At 20.6% G+C, this 21,865-nt stretch overlaps 5 protein-coding genes across 5 annotated transcripts; 4 read left to right on the top strand and 1 right to left on the bottom strand.

Annotated features, from left to right (window-relative positions):
* Positions 1-3,080: 3,080 nt before the first annotated feature.
* SRAE_2000522000 (Laminin subunit beta-1) lies at positions 3,081-8,529 on the top strand (the record flags this gene model as incomplete). Its single annotated transcript, XM_024644206.1, has 2 exons — positions 3,081-3,710; positions 3,772-8,529. 2 exons carry the CDS (start codon positions 3,081-3,083, stop codon positions 8,527-8,529), a joined length of 5,388 nt encoding a protein of 1,795 aa, XP_024509790.1.
* Positions 8,530-13,020: 4,491 nt separating this feature from the next.
* On the top strand, positions 13,021-13,693 carry SRAE_2000522100 (Hypothetical protein; the record flags this gene model as incomplete). Its single annotated transcript, XM_024644208.1, has 3 exons — positions 13,021-13,120; positions 13,221-13,375; positions 13,421-13,693. The coding sequence occupies 3 exons, from the start codon at positions 13,021-13,023 to the stop codon at positions 13,691-13,693; spliced, it is 528 nt and encodes a 175-aa protein (XP_024509791.1).
* Positions 13,694-16,568: 2,875 nt separating this feature from the next.
* On the top strand, positions 16,569-18,060 carry SRAE_2000522200 (Protein of unknown function DUF1647 family-containing protein; the record flags this gene model as incomplete). The annotated part of the gene is made up of 2 exons (XM_024644209.1): positions 16,569-16,604; positions 16,933-18,060. The coding sequence occupies 2 exons, from the start codon at positions 16,569-16,571 to the stop codon at positions 18,058-18,060; spliced, it is 1,164 nt and encodes a 387-aa protein (XP_024509792.1).
* A 353-nt stretch (positions 18,061-18,413) lies between these two features.
* On the top strand, positions 18,414-19,915 carry SRAE_2000522300 (Iron/zinc purple acid phosphatase-like protein; the record flags this gene model as incomplete). The annotated part of the gene is made up of 2 exons (XM_024644210.1): positions 18,414-19,597; positions 19,642-19,915. 2 exons carry the CDS (start codon positions 18,414-18,416, stop codon positions 19,913-19,915), a joined length of 1,458 nt encoding a protein of 485 aa, XP_024509793.1.
* Positions 19,916-20,985: 1,070 nt separating this feature from the next.
* Positions 20,986-21,306, bottom strand: SRAE_2000522400 (Trypsin Inhibitor-like, cysteine rich domain-containing protein; the record flags this gene model as incomplete). The annotated part of the gene is made up of 1 exon (XM_024644211.1): positions 20,986-21,306. The coding sequence occupies one exon, from the start codon at positions 21,304-21,306 to the stop codon at positions 20,986-20,988; it is 321 nt and encodes a 106-aa protein (XP_024509794.1).
* Between the last annotated feature and the right edge of the window lie 559 nt (positions 21,307-21,865).

Genomic DNA, 21,865 nt, shown 5'->3' on the forward strand with positions numbered 1-21,865 from the left:
CTGTGGCATTTTAAAAAAAGTGACATGGTTTTAAAAAAAATTTTTAGGCATTTAATATATTAGAACAATGTTATTTAAATAAAAATTGGTATTGAAAAATAACTTATAATATTGTAAATAAATTAATACACATTTTATATATTTTATTATTTGTAATTGTATAAAAAAAAATAAAACGATAAACATTAAATTACAAATAATAACAGCAATTAAACTTATTCTATCTATTTTTAAATGAATATTAAAAGGTTGCTATTTATAATTTTTTTTACTTATTTTTTGTGACTTGTTTTTTGTGTACGAAAAAAAAATATTTACTTTTCTCAATATTTAAATTTTAAATTTGTAAAATATTCAAAAATTATAGTGGCAAAAAGATGTCACTGAAAATGAATAACAAAATTTTTTTGATGAATCAAATGTTAGTTTTAATTTCCTGACATTCATTTGCACTTGAAAAAGAATAAGAACAAAAACCAAATAAAGTTTTAAATTTCAACATAAATATTTTAAGTAATAAATAACAATATAATCATAAAATTAATCTTATAAAAATTTAATCAATTATTGTATTTTATGTTTAATAATTATCATACACAAACATAAATAATTTTTCCTAATCATTTTCTAAAACACAAAATTAAGAATTTCTATATAACATTTAGTTAAAAATTGATTAACACTTGACAAATTTAATATAGTTTTTTTTAAAAAAAAAAAAAAAAACGGCAAAAATTGCTAAACAGTTACTATGAAAAAAAAATTAATTCAAAAAAAAACTATATCATACTTTAATTCTAATGTAATGAAAGTAACAATATATATTAAAAAATTTTTATTTTTTGTTATAAATTTACGATACAAATATTTTTTAAAGAAAAAAATTTATAAAATATTCTATAAAAAAAATAAAATGTACTTAACAAGTAAAATTTTTAAATAATACAAGTTTTAAATATTAATTATTAAAATATTATGAAAATGAGATGTATTGTTTATGTGTATATGTAGATTGTTTTTAAAAATAGCTTACTTTTATTTGACCTTATTCTTAAAGTTATAAAATTATATGTTTTGTAAAAATTATTTATTTAAATGTTTGATAAAGATTTTATTTTAATAATAAAAGTATGAGAAAGAAACTTAGTAATTTTAACCGTAAAAGACATGATTTAAATAAATATTGGCTTTATTTATCTAATAAAGAAAATCATTTTTCTAAATAGTTTCTTCTTCAATACTATATTTTAAAAAGGTATAAATTTATCAACATCATTCAATGAAAATAAATATTTTATTATACAAAAATTAATTTCCAAATATATTTTTAATAAGAAAAATATATTTTATATTTTAAAGTATTTTTTTTTATATATATATATTTTTGCCATTTTATTAGTTAGAATATTGATCTTTTTAATAGTGTAAAAATTAATAGTGATTTACTTCATTACAATTAAAACTACTCTACATAACATTTATATATTTTTATTTAAAAATATAGTACATAAAAATTATCTATGCTTTATAGTCTATCTTTTCTTAATATAAAATGATAGAAAAATTTAAAGTATATTTATGTTTTAACAATATTTTATCATTATTTAAAACTAATTTTTTTTTTTATTATATAAAAATTTTGCCATCTATCATTATTTACCTAATGTAGAGGAAATTTATTTTAGCATTATAACAAAAATTTTTTTTTTTTTTTTTAAAATATTTATCAATCAGAATGATCTTATATATATATGTAATGTCATATATATATTACACCATTATAATGGGTCTTTTATCTTAATTATCCTTCTGTTGACTAGAAGATGAATAAAGTTATTTATAACAACATTATACATTAGTAAATTATATATCTGTTTTGTCCTTACACATACACTAATATTAAAAAGATCTGTGAATTCTATTAGAATAGAAAGTTAATAGGGATAGTTAAAATAAAAATACCGCTGGCCAATAGTTTGTCTCTTTTAAAATTATTCAAAACGGCCAAATGGTTTTATTTGTCTTATGTATTGGTATACATAGATACCTTCATTAAACTGTCTTTTAATACTATAATAATAAATGCCAGAAGTAGTTTATCATATAAAAATTTGTATTATAAATTATTTTTAATAATAATATATTTATTTTTTTTATTAATATATATGTTATTAAATTATTAAAATATTTTTTTTTTTTAAATTTAAATTTTATTATATAATGTATTTTTTATTTTAATATAATTTTAAATCTTATACTTTTTTTAATAATAATTATAATAATCAATTTAAATATAATATAAATATATATTATATTATTATCAATATTTTTAATTAAAAATATTTGTTAAAATAAAAATTTATTTTATTGTATGTTTAAATATTATATAATATAATAAATGTAATAAGATTGCGAAACTATTAAATGATAGTATATAATTAATTTAATAAAAGTGTAAAAAGAATGTAGTAAAAAAATGTTACTATAATATATTAATATAAAATAAAGGTTATTCATTTTAATAGTTAGTCTTTATTTAAGATAACTCTTGAAAATAGTAGCTTATTATGATCAAACTATTTTTGCCATTATTATAAAGGTCATATTATAATTTTTACTAACTTGTTCTTATATATATATATTTTTTTTTATATCTTAAAGAACATATCTTGTCATTTAATGTTTTCTGTTTTTTTTTATAATATATATATATATATATCTTGACATTTCTGCTACTAACGGCATCTGGCCATTATAAATTTTGTAGTTAAGGGTTCTAAATAACTTCATTTATATATGGAAAGGTGGAGTTAAAATATGACCTATTAAGATTAAGATCAAGCTATTAAGTATTCTTTTATGCATTATATTTGTTGTATATGTTAGTTAACAAAATAATTTATAAAATCTTAATTACATATATATATAATAAATAAATTTATCATTATTTATTATAATAAATTATTTATTATAACATATATTTTATAGAAATATTTATTCATATTTATATATTATTCTCTGCTAATAATTAAGATTCTGTCAAAAAAAATTTTAGAATCATTAAAAAAAAGCAGAGAAAAATGATGCGAAATATACTTCTCAAACTATGGTGTATTGTTGCACTTTTGTCAACATATCATATAATAAGTTATGGAGAAGCTATGTTAGAAGAAGATATGTGTAATGAACATTCATGTTATCCAGCAACAGGAAATTTATTAATTGGTAGAAAACACCAATTATCAGCAACATCAACATGTGGTTTACATAAAAGAGAACGTTTTTGTATTGTTTCAAATCTCGATGGTAATACTAGTTGTTATTATTGTGATTCACGTAAAGAATGGAAACCATATCCAGATTCATCTAGATTATCTCATAGAATAGATAATATTGTTACAGAAAATGGATTAGAAAGAACAAGAAATTGGTGGCAATCTGAAAATGGTGTACAAAATGTATCAATTAGACTTGATCTTGAAGCTGAATTTCATTTTACTCATCTTATAATGACTTTTAAAACATTTAGACCAGCTGCAATGTTTATTGAGAGATCTGCTGATTTTGGAAGAACATGGTCTATATATAGATATTTTGCTTATGATTGCTCAACTTCATTTCCTGGTATTAAAGAAGAAAGACCTAAAAATCATGGAGATATTATTTGTACTTCTGCATATAGTGCTGTTTCACCATCTAGTGGTGGTGAAGTAAGTTTTATAACTATAATTAATTATTAATATATATATATATTTTTTTTTTATTATTTAGTTAGTATATAAAGTAATTTCTCCACAAATAAGAACTGGCAATCCATATGCTGATGAAGTAGCTAATCTTTTAAAAATTACAAATTTACGTATAAATTTTACCAAACTTCATACACTTGGTGATGATTTATTAGATTATAGACCAGAAATTCATGAAAAATATTATTATGCATTGTATGAATTAGTTGTTCGTGGTTCATGTTCATGTTATGGACATGCTCAACGTTGTATCCCAATTGAAGGTGGTGTTCAAATTGCTTATGATAATCCAGATATGGTACATGGTAGATGTGAATGTACACATAATACAAAAGGATTAAATTGTGAAAAATGTGAAGATTTTTATAATGATTTACCATGGAGACCTGCAATTGGTAATCAATCAAATGAATGTAAAAGATGTGAATGTAATTCTCATGCTAATTCATGCCATTTTGATAGAGCAGTTTATCAAGAATCTGGTTTTGTTTCTGGTGGTGTATGTGATAATTGTCAACATAATACACAAGGAAAAAATTGTGAACAATGTAAACCATTTTTTTATAGAGATCCAAATTTACCAATGTATGATCCATATGTTTGCCGTCCATGTAATTGTAATAAAGCTGGTTCACTTAATAATGGTATTTGTGAAAGTGAACAAGATGAAGAAAGAAAATTAGTTGCAGGTAAATGTTATTGTAAAGAAAATGTTGAAGGTCCAAGTTGTGATAGATGTAAAAATGGTTTTTGGAAATTAAATGGTGATGATCCATTAGGATGTAGAGCTTGTACATGTCATACATTAGGTACAATAAATAATGAAGGTTGTGATAAAATTACTGGAGAATGTACATGTAAAAGACTTGTTACTGGTGAAAATTGTGATCAATGTCTTCCGGAACATTATGGACTTTCTGATAATTCTGATGGTTGTTCAGCATGTGATTGTGATATTGGAGGATCTATTGATAATCAATGTGATATTTTAACTGGACAATGTAAATGTAGACCACATTTTACTGGTAGAAGATGTAATATTACTGAATCATCATTCTTTTGTGCTCCAATTGATTTTTATACTTTTGAAGCAGAAAATGCTGAATCTATTGGTGTAAAAAGTGAAAATGAACCAAGATTACCATCAAAACATGAAACACATCAAGAATGGACTGGTACAGGATATACACGTGTTAGAGAAGGAACTACTCTTGATTTTACTATTGATGGTATTCAAAAATCAATGGATTATAATGTTGTTATACGTTATGAATCAGAACATGATAATATTGGATGGGAAAATGTACAAGTTTTTATTAACAGACCATCTAAACCAGATCCATATTCTCCATGTGCTAATTCAAATATTGAAAATGATATGCTTTTAGCTAGACTTCATCCAAATGGAAAGTATGTTGAATTAAGGCCAGCTGTATGTCTTGATGCAAATGTATCATATGATGTAAAAGTAGTTTTTGGAGAGAAACGAACAAATTATCCAAATCGTGGAGCTTCACTTTTAGTTGATTCAATTGTTTTTGTTCCACCAACAAATGAATTAGATATTTTCAAAGGTGAAGGTACAAGTGCTTATCATCGTGAAGAATATAATCGTTATCAATGTAGAAATTATGCATTAAATCTTTATCCAGCTGATCGTATTGGAGAAGTATGTCAAAGATATATTTGTCCAGTTGCTGCAACATTTATTGGACAAGGATTACAATGTGATTGTGATCCAACAGGATCTGTTTCAGGAATATGTAAAGCTCAAGGTGGTCAATGTGAATGTAAACCAAATGTTATTGGTAGAAGATGTGATCAATGTGCTGAAGGAACATATGGATTTGGACCTTCTGGATGTAAAGCATGTGATTGTGATAATACTGGTGCATTACATAATTTCTGTGATAAAGAAACAGGTCAATGTCTTTGTACAGCTAAAGGAATTACTGGAAGACAATGTAATCAATGTTATCCAGGATTTTGGAAATTCCCTGATTGTCTTACATGTGAATGTAATGAACATGCTTCTGTTTGTGATCAAAAGACTGGAGCATGTATTGAATGTAGAGAGTTGACTGATGGTCATCAATGTGAAAGATGTCTTCCTGGTTACTTTGGTGATCCAAGACTATCAGTAAACATTCCTTGTAAACCATGTCGTTGTCCTGGTGGTCCAGGTTCTGGATCTCAACATGCAGATTCATGTTATGTTCGTTCCTCTTTAGATTATGCTACACAAGATATTGTTTGTAATTGTAAATATGGTTATACAGGAAAACATTGTGATGAATGTGATGTTAATTTTTGGGGTAATCCAAGAGAACTTGGTGGATCATGTGAAAAATGTGACTGTAATGGTAACATTGATCCAAGTGTACCTGGTAATTGTGATTCATTAACTGGAGAATGTCTTAAATGTTTATATAATACAGAAGGATCACAATGTGAATATTGTAAAGATGGATTTTATGGTGATGCTAAAATTCGTAGTTGTCAACAATGTGTATGTAATAAATTTGGAACTAATTCAACTGCTGGTGAGTGTGATCGTGTTTCTGGACAATGCCCATGTCTTCCAAATGTTATTGGTAAAGCTTGTGATCAATGTGAAGTTAATCATTACAATTTACAAAGTGGTGAAGGATGTTCATTCTGTGATTGTGATCCTACTGGAGTTGTTATGGGACATGATGGAACTCCACATTTAGAATGTAATCCTGTTAATGGACATTGTTCATGTAAACAAGGAAGGGGTGGACGTACTTGTTCAGAATGTGAAGATTATTATTGGGGTGATCCAGTAAATGGAGAATGTGTTCGTTGTGAATGTAATCCATATGGTTCTGCAAGTATGCAATGTAACAGAGATGATGGAACATGTGTTTGTAAAGCAGGTTCAGGTGGACCACAATGTAATGAATGTGCTCGTGGATATACAGGTGTTTGGCCTAATTGTAAAACATGTGGAGAATGTTTTCAAAATTGGGATAATATACTTCAAAAATTATCTATGGAAATGGAGGAACTTACTACAAAAGCAAATAACATTGAAGATACAGGAATTGCTTCTGTATATGATACTGAATTTAATGAAATGGATGAAAAACTTGGTGAAATTAAAAAACAATTAGCAGCATCCAATATGTCAGCAATAGATATTGCAGTTCTCGATGATAAAATAGTTTCATTACGTGAAAATATTCTTAAAGCACAAAGTAGACATAATTTTGGTGCAGATTTAGTTTCACAAACTGCTAATAAAGTTTCTATGGCTAAATCACAAATGAAAATATTAAAAGAAGATGTTGATCAATTAACAGTAGATGCTCAAGAGTTATCTGATAAAGCTACACAATTAAGAGAAACAGATATTCTTGGTGCATATAATGTAACTAAAGAAAGTGCTGAAAAATCACAAAAAGCTATAAAAAGTGTTGAAGATGCAATTAGTAAATTTAGCGAAGCAGAATCTAAAAGTCATGAAGCTCAAACATTATTAGAAAAACACAAAGATGATTTTGAGAAACAATTCGAAGAAAATACAGTTGCTTTAGAAGGAATTGAACAAGAATATCATTCACTTATTTCTGTTGCACCTAAAATTAATCAACAAGTTTGTGGTAAAGAAACAGCACCATGTGATGCATTATGTGGTGGTCCTATATCATTATGTGGAAGTTGTGGTGGTAAATCATGTCCAGAAGGAGCAGTTTCTTTGGCTTTACAAGCACAAGAATTTTCTGATGATGCTTTTAAAACATTAACATTAAAACAGAATGATGCTGAAAGTATGTTAGCAGAAATTAGAAAATTAAAACAAGAATTTTCAAGTCCTTTAGCTGATGCTGATAATGCTTTAACTATTGCTAATGTTGCTGCACAAGAAGTAACTGAAACTGTAAAAAAAATTAATAAATTTTTAAATGAAACAAAAGAATTTAATAATAATGTTAATCGTACAAAACCAGAACAAATTGAAGAGATAATTAAAAAAATTGATGAAATGGAAATTTCACAAACACCAAATGAAATAGAAGAATTGGCAAATCAAATTCGAGAACAACTTTCAAAAATTAATAATATTGATGAAATATTAGCTGAAACACGTGGTAATAAATCTACAGCAATTGATCTTAAAAGGAAAGCTGATGCTGCATCAAAGGCTGCTGAAGAAGCTAAAGCTATTACAGAAACTATTAAAAAAACAGTTGATGCTACAAATGAAATTCAAGTATTGGCAAAAAAGACTGTTGAAGATGCTACAACTAAATTAACTGAAGCAAAAGAAAATTATGATAGTGCATCTAAAGAAGCAGAAAATATAAATGAACTTTTAGAAAAAATAACTAAAGAATATAATGAATTAAGTAAACAATGGACAGATATTCAAGTACAATATCTTCGTAGTGCAGATTTGAGAAAAGTTGCAAATGAAAAAGAAAGTAATGCTAATGATATAATTCAATGGTCTGCTATAGCAGGTGAAATTTTAAAAGATAACATTGCTGTAGCAAAAGAAAAATTAGAGGAAAGAAAATCTGGTACTGAAGTACCACAACAAAGAGCTGAAGAATTACGAAAACGTGCTACAGATCTACTTGCTAAACGATTGGCACAAAATAATGAAATAGAAAATTTATTAAAAGATATAGCAGTAGCTGATGTATCTTTAGATGATATTAATAATAGCATAGATTTAGAAACAGTTAGAATAGAAGAAGCAACAAACAAAATAAAGAATCTTGAGGATTATTACGCTACTTGTGATAGTTAAAAGATACATATAAAAATAAAAAATTATATTTTTAATCCCGATACAGATACATTAAATCATTTTTAGAAGAGTTAGATCTCCGTATCAGCTGTTGAAAGCGTAATTAACTATTCTATTTTATGTAACATTATACTTATATTTTAACTAAAAAGTTATGGATCAAATAACAAATTTTTTTTTTTTTAAAAACTAAAGATTATTTATTTTTGTTTGTTTCATACTTTCTCATTATTCAATAAAGCAATAATTCTAATAATTCATTTTTTACTAGTTTACTTAATTAAAAAATTTTTAAATTAATTTTACAATTTTAAAGAATAAAAAAAACAATTAAAACTATTTTTAAATTTTTTCAACATAGTGATTAAGGGAATAAGTAATAAGTTTCATTTATTTAAAATATTTATTCCCAATGGAAAAAAAAAACTTTTAAATATATAATCATTAATCAAATACAAGAAAAAATCTGTTATTTATTAAATTGTAGAAGGTTTATTTAAAAATTTAAACTACTAATATTTTAAAATAATGCTAAATATAAATTTGTTTATTTTATCTAAATGTTGATCATTTAAAAATATGTTATTCTTGATTGATGGAAAAATATTTTGATATTTGTTAGTTACTCTATCTAATATATAGCTATTATTTAAAGTTTTATTATATAAAAAAAAATTTTAATCTTTAAATAACTTACTTATCATATAAATATCATCCCATTATTCAAGATAAAAATTAGTGAATTGTAAAAAAATTATACAAACAACATTCATTTAACGTAATCGCAATTTGTCAAAAAAAAAAACCGATAATTTATTGAAATGTTATTTAAAAAAAGTATTTTAATATTATATAAATATTTGTTCTCTTTTCATAATGTCATTTTTTTTCAAAAGTACAATTTTGGAAAGTTATGATTTATCCATCAAGTACACAATAATATTTTATATTTTTTTATAATTATTTGTAAAAAAGAAATTAAAAATATATGTTTACATGTTTTATAATTACACTCTTGGGTGCAAAAAACAATTTTCTTTTTTAATTAAAGTATATCTATTTGTTTAAAAATTATTTTTCATGATCGTAAGTATAATTGTTTTGGATAAAAAATGATAAAAATGATAATTGTTCTTTTTAATAGTCAATTTTGTAGAAAATGATTAATTGAATATTTTTAAGTCAATAGCTCTCAAAAATATATAAATTATTTTAAGCTTTTTTGTTAACTATTATTTAGTAAAATTTATTTCTTTAATGTTCGAAAATATTATAAATTTTAACAAAAAAATAAAATAAAATAAATAATGTTATTATCAATCGCTTTATAATAACTTCATCAAATTTAATAAAAAGATGTTTTATTTGATATTCGTAAAATGTTATTAAATTTTGTGATATAATAATATTTTTGCGATATATGTTATAAAAGATAAAAATTTCTTATCTAAATCAACAAATAAATAAATATTTATTAAGAAAATTAACTAAAAAATAAGTTTAAACATTTATTACACAATACTATTATTTAATATAAATAATATATCAAGTTTAATAAATAGTATTATTCATTTTATTTTTATAATTTAACTTAAATATAATTATATTACATTTGCCTAGATAAATTTTTTTTATATTATTTTAAAAATTTTTTTATATTTGATGATGTTCTTACTTTTTAAATATATGAAATTTCATTATTAAAAATTCAATTAATTTTTAAAAAGTACTTTATATTTGTATCATTTATGGTTGTTTTTGGCACACTATAAGTTTTGTTCTTTTGTACTTTTATTCTTTTTATCATTATAAAAGGATTAATTTTATTATTTTTCTTTTTAATAAAAACAAATAAATATAGTTGAAAAAATTTTATTCTTGAATTGTTTTAAATAAATAAAGTTAAAAATTTTTTTGGTGCTTTAATATATATATATATATATACTTCAAAAAGTTAAATTTAAATTTCATAATTTTATTTCAATTGTTTTGAAATATTAAATTGACGGATATTGGCATTTAAAATATAATTTATATTAAAAATATACTTTATTTACAAAATTGTAATTCAAATAGTATAAAAGTAAAATAACCATAAAACATTATCAATCTGTTTTATATGTTATATATTTTTCTATATATCTATTTAATTCTCTATTCTTCAGATACTTTTATATATTTCTTACATATAAAGCAATATAAAATTTGGAAGTATACAACAGGACAATATGCCTTTTAAATTATCTAAATCTTATAAAGAAGTGTTAAGAATAAAGATGATAAATTTTATACAAAATGTAATTTTGTCTCATATAAAATGATAATTTTTTTTTAAAAAGAATTCTATTATTCTATTGTTATATTTTCCCTGTTCCAAATATATATTATAAAGTAGTTATACTTAAATATAGGTGACTTTTTAATTCTATTCATTTAAAATTTTCTTATTTTCTTTCAATTTTTATTATGTTAATATATACATATTACTTAAAAATTATTTTGACAATAATTATATATATATATTTCTTATGTTATAATAATTTTTTTTATTAGAAATTAATGTACCTTAATAAAATTAATATATCTCGTTAATAAATTTTTTAATGATAAACAATGAATTTAATTTATTTAATAGGTAATTAATTTTCTTTATTTTATATTTATATACTTTATATCAATTTAAAATTATTATATTTCTTATCATATTAGATATTTTTATACAATACTATTTTATTCTTCACTTACATTTGAAAATTAAGTTGACAAATTAGATAATAATAAATTTATATATATATATATATATATATATATATATATATATATCTTATATAAATTGAAAAACAATTGTTAACTTATAAATGTATCTAACTTAAAAATATATATTTTTAGATAATTAATATCCCTTTACTTATAAAATTAAATTTTAAATAAAATACTACTTTTTTTTTCTATTAATAATAAAATATTTTACATGTAAAAATAATCATAAGAATTTATTAATATAAAAAAGAATATATATAATTAAGTGTGTCTTATAATCAAAGTAATCTTAATAATTTATATATATATGTACTTACTGATGAAGTATCATCTTACATGAATGCTAAGATGTAAACATCTTTTTTGTAGATACATCTATTTAATTTTTAAACATTTTACATTTTTATGATTTATGAAAAGTTTTCACTTATTTAAAATTAATTATAGCATAGCTGATTATTTCAACTTGGATAATTACTGTTTTTTTTTCCTTTTTGTTTCTTATCTTTAATCTTTATCTTAGAGAAATTTATCAAACAGACAAATCAAATGAAACAATATTTTTTGCCAATAGACAAAAAGATATTCTTTATGTATAATAAAATATAAATCTAAAAAATTTGTATTATATTCTTATCATATTATCAAACTAACTTTAAAATTCTCCTTATTTTTTACTTTAAAAATAAAAATTATAGTAATAAAAATTTAATTAAAAATATTAAATGATAATAATTGTTGTATATTTTTTTATGTTTATTGTACTTTGATTTTTTATAATTTCTTTTTTAAAATATAATTATTATTTTTCTTTATATTTTTTATCATAAAAAAAAAATTAAATGAGGCCAATAATAGTGGTAAAATAATGTTATCTTTATTTTTTTTAAGGATATTAAAATAATATATACAATTTATTTATTATAAAAGAAAAAAAAATAAATAAAAATAATTTCTTTATATTTTCTATCAATCCATGATATATTTTTAAAATATAGTATATACATTTTTTTCATAAATGTTTGAGTCACACGATTTCATTTAACTAGTACAAGAAAATCTTATATATCTTTAATATAAAATATATGAATTAATTTAAGTTATATTCATAAAGTTAATATTTAAAAGTAGATTCTTATAATGGATAAAACAAAAACCACACGATAGGTTAAAAGTTTAATATTTTTCTTATCTTATGTCTAAAGTTTTAAAATAGAGAAGTAGAATTTTGAATTAACATGAGAATAATTCGACATCTTTATTTTCATCTATTTCGTCAAAATTAATCATAAATGATATATTGTTATAGGAGTATCATTCTATCAACAAATGCTTTTTAATCTTAATATCAAAATTATTTATACCTTACTATTTTAAAAAATAAAATACAACTATCAAACTTTATTCTTCTTATATTTTTTTTTTTGCTAATGCCAAACATCAAAATATTTAATGAATACTTTTATTTTTTCTATCATTTTTTTTTACAAACATAACTTATTTATCTACAAATGGAAAAACAATTTGAATGTTTTATTATTAAAAATTATACTTTTTTTTAATATTATACAAAATTGTACTCCTTTACAATCATATTATGAATCTTTTAAATCTGATATTAATAAAAAAAATACATATTTATATCCAGAAAATGAACATCAAAATTCTCATAATCCTCATAATTTTGTTAAATATTTTGAACTTGATACATCATTACCATATGTAACATGTATGCAATGTGTTCAATTATGGAGATTTCATTCTAAAGATCAGAAAGGTCCATTGTGTGGTCCACATGCACCTACATGTGAAGGAAATGCTTGTTTTATGAGTATGTTTTAACTTAAAAAAATATAATGCTATTCAAAAATAAGAACAAAAAAATGTCATTTATTTTTATCTTTTTCATTATTATTATTATTTTTTTCTAGGACAATGTAAAAAATGTGGTGCTTATCAATATATGTCCGGTTGCTTAAAATTGTCCAAATGGCAATTAATGGATTTACAGTTGGCTAAACAAAAAGGCGAGTTAGTTGCTAATAGAGCTGGTGCAACAATGTTATGTCAAGATAATGACAATCATGTAAGTAAGGATAATTAATTATATAATAAAAATAACTTTTTTTAGACAACATGTTTTTGTAATAAAAGAGAAAAATGTAATGATATTCATATGAGAAATCCATTTACAACATTTTCAGGATCATCTTTTTCATCAATACTTCAGGTAGATGAAGCAATAGTTAAAATTGATCCAAATTATGGAATGGAAATTAATCTTTATGGTGGTTATCATACAAGACGCCATGATATTCGAAGAAATTCATATAAAAAATGTATATCATATATTTTAAATATTGCCTTATTCTTTCTATATATTTTATATAATTTTTTAATTTAATGAATATTAATAATAAAAATATTATATATAAAAATGAAAAAATATTAAATATTTTATTTATATAAAAAAAAACTATGTTATTTAGAAATTTTTAAAATCATTTAACCATAATCAATTAAATAAGAAATAAAAAAAATAAATAATTTCATCTTTTAAAGTTTTTTATTCACTAACTTTAGAAATATAAAAAAATTTTATTTATTGTTTTTAAATATAACTATAATTAAAAATATATTTATATTGATGCTTAAATTATAATAAAAAAAAATAACATTCATTTAAGAAATTTTTTAAATAAAGAAATAAATATATTTCAAAATAATTTAAAGACTATAGCAAAATTTTTTTATAATTTATTTACATTTATATAATGCAAGAGTTGAATGTTGATATTTTTCTTGTTATAGTTTTAAAAGATAAATCAAAAAATCATTTGAAATGTATATATATTTATAATCACATAAATAATATTTTAAATAAATCGAAATATATTATTTTTATTTTTTTTTCCATTTAAAACTTTTAGCTTGTTAATAAAACAATCAAATATACATATAAGTTTTACATGTCAAATGTTAAAATAATATTTTTCACTAATTTATTGTTTATAATGTTAATCATTATCATTAACTAAATATTTCTTATATTATTTTTAATTTATTGAATCTTTAGAATTAGAAATAATATTTTTCAAAATCAAAATTAACTTCAATTAACAAAAAAAAGTAAAAAATTTTGAAATACAATTTAATGATTTTTTGTTACATATGTATATTTTTCGATATAAAGAAATAACTAATAAATTAATTTTAGAAATAAATAAAATATTTTATTTAAGTAATTTTAAATATTAACAAAAAGTTTACTTATAAATAATAAAGATTTAATAAAAAAAATATATTGTTTTCACACTATTCATTACAAAAACAAAAAAATTGCACTTAAGTAAAAGAATGAATAGCAACAATTTCTACGAATATATATTATTTTTGTATTCTATTCAAAAAAAATTCTTTACTGATTTTATAAGTAATCAGAAATATTTTTAAATACATATAAATTATTAACAATATTATTTAGTTTTTCTTATTAATGAATGTAAGAAATTATTTATATTATTATTTTTAAAACAATAATAAAAAAAATTTGAATTTTAATGTTAAATAACAGAACAAATTTTTTAATAAAATATTATCATAAATTATATATTTTTTTACATTGATAATCTAAAAATATATTTTGGTGGGTAATTGTTTTCATAAAATTATACTGTTAAAAATAATAAAAGCTTTAAGTTACTAATTAAAAGCATTTTTATTTTTTAATTATATAACTAATTATTTTAATTTCTATTAAATTAAATTGTTATTAATATTTTAGATTTTTATACCTTAATTTAGTCAAGTAAAATTTTATTGTTTCCTATTAAATACAAGAAAATTTACATTAATCTACTCAAAAAACATTGTCATAAAAATTTCTAAATAATCAATATTAAAAATAAAATATGTAAACAACCAAAATATTACTATAAAATTTGATAAAGTAATATGAAAAAAAGGGTATTAATAATTGTGTTTTGTATTTTTATTTATACAATTAATTATAAATTAATTTAAAATAGATAAATTTTTATTACTAAAATAAAATAATTTTGATATTTTTTATAACGATTGAAAATTTTAGTACATTTTTTTTCGAAAATTAATAATAATCTTTGAGAAATAATAATAAGCAGTTTTTTAGTATGCAAATAATTTTTTTGCTCCATTTTTTATAATAATGAAATAAATTTTCTTAAATCACGGAATTAATGAAATATTGCTTAGTAAAATTAAAAAAAAAGATTTAATTAATATTATTTATATAATGTTAGAAACTTCAAAATAAACAATTAATATCGTTTTATAATTAATTTTTTTATAAAATAAATTAAATAAATGATTTTTGATCAATGTTTTTATATTATTTAGTTTTCGAATTAAATGATTAATTAAATAGTTGTTTTTTTAATTATATATTTATATTACCATCATTATTGATACATCAAAACATTGCACCATAACTTATAAATTTATTAAATGAATTTTTTCGTCATAACTTTAATATACATTTATATTTTTATCAAAGTTATCTTATGAAAACATGTTTGAATTAATTAAAGATACTTTAAAAAAATAATTATATTACTTGCTTAAAAATAAAAGAATTATGAAAAATAATTTTTTTTATATATTCTTAACTTACTACAAAATTTAATTTTAAGTAAAGATATTTGAATTTTCAAATAAGACAAGCTAACAACATAAATTTTTTCAGTAAGTTTTTATTAAATTATTAAATGTTAATTAAAACTGTTTTTCAAATAAAATATTTTTAGTTTTTTTTTCTAAATAATATCTATAAATATTTTCAAAAACAAATTTTTAGATCTTAGTATCTTAATTTTTAAGAATGTTTTTTTTAACGTCATTTTTTTTATAATTTATTAAAAATACAAAATGTTAATTATAAAAATTTTAGTAAATATAGAAATATGTAATATATTTTATATTAACATACTTTAATAATAAATACAACACTGAAAAAATAAATATTAAAATGTTTGAATTATATTATATAGTTAAATATCACACAAATTTATTATTTTTTTATTAATTTTTATTGAAATATAGATATTTTAATATATGTTTAAAAAAGTACAATAAATAATTTAATAATGGTTAGTACGTGTATAGATAAAACAATCATTAAAAAAATTAACATTATTATATTGGCATAAATATTTTATTCTAGAAGTTTTTTAATTTTATCTATTAATTACAACCTGTACCTTTAATTAGGATAAGTTTATTGATATAATGTTAAAGTTATTATGTTTACAATTTTAAAACGTGGTAACATTTATAATGTATATTCTAATCCATTTTAATATTCCAATAAAAATTTCTTCTTTTTTTATAAATGAATCAAGTTTTGTTTCAAGTTTTCTTTTTAATTAATCTAATTAAATAAAAATGAGTTGTAAATATTAGTTACAAAGTATCTTTGGTTAAAGAATGTATTATTAAAAGTTTTTTACACAATAAACAAAAAGATTTTGCCAAAACATTTAAATATAGTTTTTGATTAAAATTGAATTAATGTATTACTATATTATTTTAAAAATATTTTTATTTATTTCTTATATTTTTAATTGCAATGTAAGTGATTAAATATTTTTTATTTTATCATTATAGAGTTATAATAAAACTTTGTGTAAATATAAAGGAAATTTTTATAATCTTCAATATGAACTACCATCAAATAAAAGTATTAAAGGAAAACCTTTTTCATGTAATTTAGTTAAATTTCTTGATTATTTTAATTTTCTTAATGAAAGTAGTTTTGTTGATTTATCTAAAACAACTATTTCAAAAGTTAAAGTTGTAACAGCTATTAGTGAAAATCATACACTTGAAGTAAGATCATTATTGAAATCATTTAAAACATATTTTCCTAAAAAAACTATTATTGTATATGATTTAGGTTTAGAAAAAAAATCAACTAATCAATTAAAAACATTAGAATTTGTTGAATTAAGACAATTCAATTTTTCAAAATATCCTATTCATGTCTCCACAATTAAATCATATGCTTTTAAATTTTTAGTAGTTAGTGAAGTTTTAAAAGAATATCCTTCTGTTATTTGGGCTGATGCTTCTGTAAGATTTAAAAAAAAAAATTTTATAAAAAGAATTAGTAAATTAATAAATTGTTATAAAGGAAAAAGTGAAGATCATAAATTTAAGGAACAATTAATTATTGAGGAAGAGAAAAAAAATAAAAATTTTAAAGTTGTTGAATTGACAAAATGTATCTTCTGCCCACTAAAATATGATACAAAGAAATTTAATGAAAAATTGTATAAATTTAATGTAAATCATTGTTATAAATCTAACATACTGATGCACATTCCAACATTTCATGGTATTTTAGCATCATCTCATGAAAAATTTTTAGAATTTATTCCAACTAACAAAAGTAAATATATTCCTGAAAAAGAATATCAACATGGTGCAGGTTTAGTACTTTTTGTTAGAACCAAAGATGCAGTTCAAAATATAATGAAATGGGCTGTACTTTGTTCATTAACAAAAAATTGTATAGCACCAGTTCCATGGACTTCTTGTTTTGGAAAATTTAATCATAATAATTTATTTTCAAAAACAAACATTTGCCATAGATTTGATCAAACATTATTAACTGTTTTATTACATAATTCAAATAATTATAATAATCAAAATTATGTTACTGAAATGTATGATTATGCTATATTTAAAAGAAGTAAAATTAAATCATGGAAAAAATTTAAAAAAAATTTATAATATTTTTATTAATTTATATGATATATAATTATCAATTAAAAATAAAATTTTTTTTTAAATTCTTCTTATCATGAAAATATTTCTTTTCTTTCATTAATTAATTTATTTTATTTAAATTATGATAATATAAAATTAAATATGATTAGTTTTATTTATTTTATTAAAATATTTTGTACTTTAAAAATTTATATTTTTAATTTTAAATAAAATATCATTTATTATATAACAAAATTAAAATTTATTTGTGGGACGTTTCTAAAGTTAGCTTTTTTAAAAAGTAAATATTTTTTGTTAAATATATAAAATATTATTTTTTGCATTTAAATTAAAAAGAAAAATTATTATTTTTAATCATGCACATTATATTACCTCTTTTGTATATATTATCTTTTTTTCCAAGTTTTACAAGTCAAAATATTTATTTTAATAAGCATGAACAAGTACATTTATCATTGTTAGATGGTCCACATAATATTGCTGTATCATGGGTAACTTTTTATGATTTAAGAAAACTTCAAAGAAAACCAACTGTAAAATATGGTACAGCAACGGGTACTGGTCAAAAAAAAACTGGATTTACAAGAATATTAAAAGTAGCAAAAAGCACAATTACTCGATATTTTCATACTGTTGTTTTAAAAAATTTAGAAGCTAATCAAAGATATTATTACAAAGTAGGAGATGGTGAAACATGGAGTAAAATATTTACCTTTAAAACATTCCCTTATGGTTCTAATTATGGTGTAAAAATATGTATTTTTGGTGATTTAGATACAGGGGTTATGTATACAGTAGAAAAACTTAGAATAGCTGTAGAAAGAGACATCTGTCAGATGATAATTCATGTTGGTGATATAGCATATAATTTACAAGGAAAACAAGGAACAATTGGTGATGATTTTATGAGAACAATTGAACCAATTGCAGCACATGTACCTTATATGGTTATTAATGGAAATCATGAATTTGATTGTCATGGTTATTCACATTATGAAAATAGATTTGAAATGCCAACAGGAAAATATAAAACTGATCATTTTTATGCATTTAACGTTGGTTTAGTAAATTTTGTTGCACTATCTTCTGAAGCTTATGGTTTTTATATATATAATGGTCCTTTATCTATAAAAAGACAAGCACAGTGGTTATATGTTACATTAGAACGAAATAAAATGTATAAAAATAAAAGACCATGGACAATATCATATCTTCATCGTCCATTATATTGTTTACAAAAAACAACAGAAGGCGAATGTTATGAACATGAAAGTTTAACATTAAGAAGAGGATTTAAAGATATTCCTGGGCTTGAAGATTATTTTTTTTCATATGGTGTTGATTTAGTATTTTCTGGTCATGAGCATGGTTATCAAAGAAATTACCCAACATATAATAGAACAGTTTTTAAGCATCCAATACATCATTATCATAATCCTGCTGCACCAATATATATTTTATCTGGAGCAGCAGGTTGTACAAAATGTAGTAAATTACCTGTTCTTGAAAATATTAGAAATCATCCATTTGCCGCAACAAGGTATTAATAATACCAGAAATACTTATATTAATTTGATTATTTAGATCATTAGAATATGGTTATACACATGTTCATGTGATAAATTATACACATATAAGAATTACTCAAATGAATACTCAAACTGACAAAATTGTTGATCAGTTTTGGATTACAAAAGAAATTGGACATGAAATGCCTCGTCATTATAAAATGTATAGACACCTGGGTGAATATAAATCATATAATGGTCCTTATCGTCACTCATATTTAACTTTATCAAAAGGTAATGACTACTGTAATCGTTATTTTAATGTTCCAATTTATAATTACAACGGTTAATATAGATTATAATGAATACTTTCAAAAAAAAAAATTATTTTTTAATTTAAATATTTTTATTTTATTAATAAAAATAATTTACTATTAATTTAACATTTAAATTTGAAATATATTAGTTTAAAATTTATAGATATTATCAATACAAAAACTTTATTGTTTTCTCAAATTATAAAATATTTATTTTTGTTTTAATATTATTTATTTTAATTAAAACATACTTCCAATTTTTAGAAAAAACAAAAATAAAACAAATATTTTTTTACTTATATTAATAATATATTTAAATTAAAAAGTTATTTTTTTATTATAATTAATTTAAAATAATTCTTAAAAGATAAAAAAAAAGAATTAAAAAGTTAAAAAAAATTTGGTTGTAGATATTTATTCGTAAAAAAACTTTTATGTAAAAATTTTTTATTTTATACAAATAAAATCTATATCGAAATATGTATATTTTTTTTGCTATTTGGTGTTTCTTATTATTCTTGTAAGGTTGAAATTTAATAAACATTTCATTTTTAAAAATGCCCAATTTATATTTATCTTTTTTGCTTAAGTAAAAAAAGTTATTTAATTTAAATATAAAAGTATATTTCTACCAAAAATTAATAGTAATTTGAACATTTACAATAATAAATGATAATATTTAAAAAAAAACTAAATTTTTTGTATTCACAATATATAATTAATAGTCAAGTTTTTAAACAAAGAAATTTTTATATGATAGAAATATCATTTATTTATTAATATTTATTAGTGTGCAATAAAAATTACTAATCTTTTTAATTTTAAAATCAATTTTTAGATAGATATTTTCATAATTACCAATTTTTTTAAATTTATCTATAAAAAGAATTTTTTTTTCTTGAAAAAATATTCCTGTGATATCAATTTTAATAATCTTTTGCATAAACTTAGTGTAATACATATATATCCAATTTCAGTATGTGTTTTTTTAAATGTGCATCTAAAGTTATCGTATCATTTAGATTTAGAAGATGAAAAACAAGTTTATTCTTTAATATCAGAACAATATTAGAAGTATCAATTTTTTCCACATTTTGGTTTTTTTATTGTTGTTGCAGTTTTTGTTGTAGGCAATCTTCTCTTTTAATGCATTTATCTCTATCGTCTAAGACGTAATCTGGCTTACATTCACAAGCATTTTTAATACATTGTTCAGTACAAACTTTTGTTTCGTTTTCTTTATCAGAACATCTTTCAGGACATGCTGAGGCACAAGTTGTAAAAGTAGAATTTTTATCACATATATTAGGACACTCTGATAATGGAATACATTTATTATTATGTAAAACAAGACCTCCTGTACATTGGCATACATTTATTGCACAGGCTCTATTACAAGGTTTTGGATATGCTCCATCTGGCATAATTTTATAATCACTGACGTATTAGAAATTTTTTTTAAATATTTAAATATTGTACATATGTATAATTTTTTTTAAAATTTTAATGTTGATTAAATAAAAATTTTTATACTTATACAACAAATAAATAAAGAAAAATAAATAATTAAAAAAGTTACTTTTTTTTGAAACTTGATATGCCACTATAGCCATTCGACAGCTATTGAAACGAGGAGAATTTTGAATATAATCAACAATATTAGAAAAATAAAAGTTCAGTAGTTATAAGGTTTTAAAGATGAGGGGCGAAATTGTAGAATATTTTTTTGTAAATCTCGATTTTTAAGATAATTTCTAATTTTTTAAATAAATATTTTATTCTAGATTATTTTTTTTGCGAGAGATTCATTAAGCCTATTCATATCTTTATAGGACTTCTAAAAATGAAGTTATGATAAGAAATAAGTTTGAAAAAATTTTTAAGAATTTAACGATAACTCAAGTTAATGAAGTCACAGAACTATGAAACTTGATGCACTGTGTTTCTTTCATAAGTTAAGGTGTACACTACATTAAAAATATT

Source organism: Strongyloides ratti, assembly GCF_001040885.1.
Source record: "Strongyloides ratti genome assembly S_ratti_ED321, chromosome : 2".
Classification (NCBI taxonomy): Eukaryota; Metazoa; Nematoda; class Chromadorea; order Rhabditida; family Strongyloididae; genus Strongyloides; species Strongyloides ratti.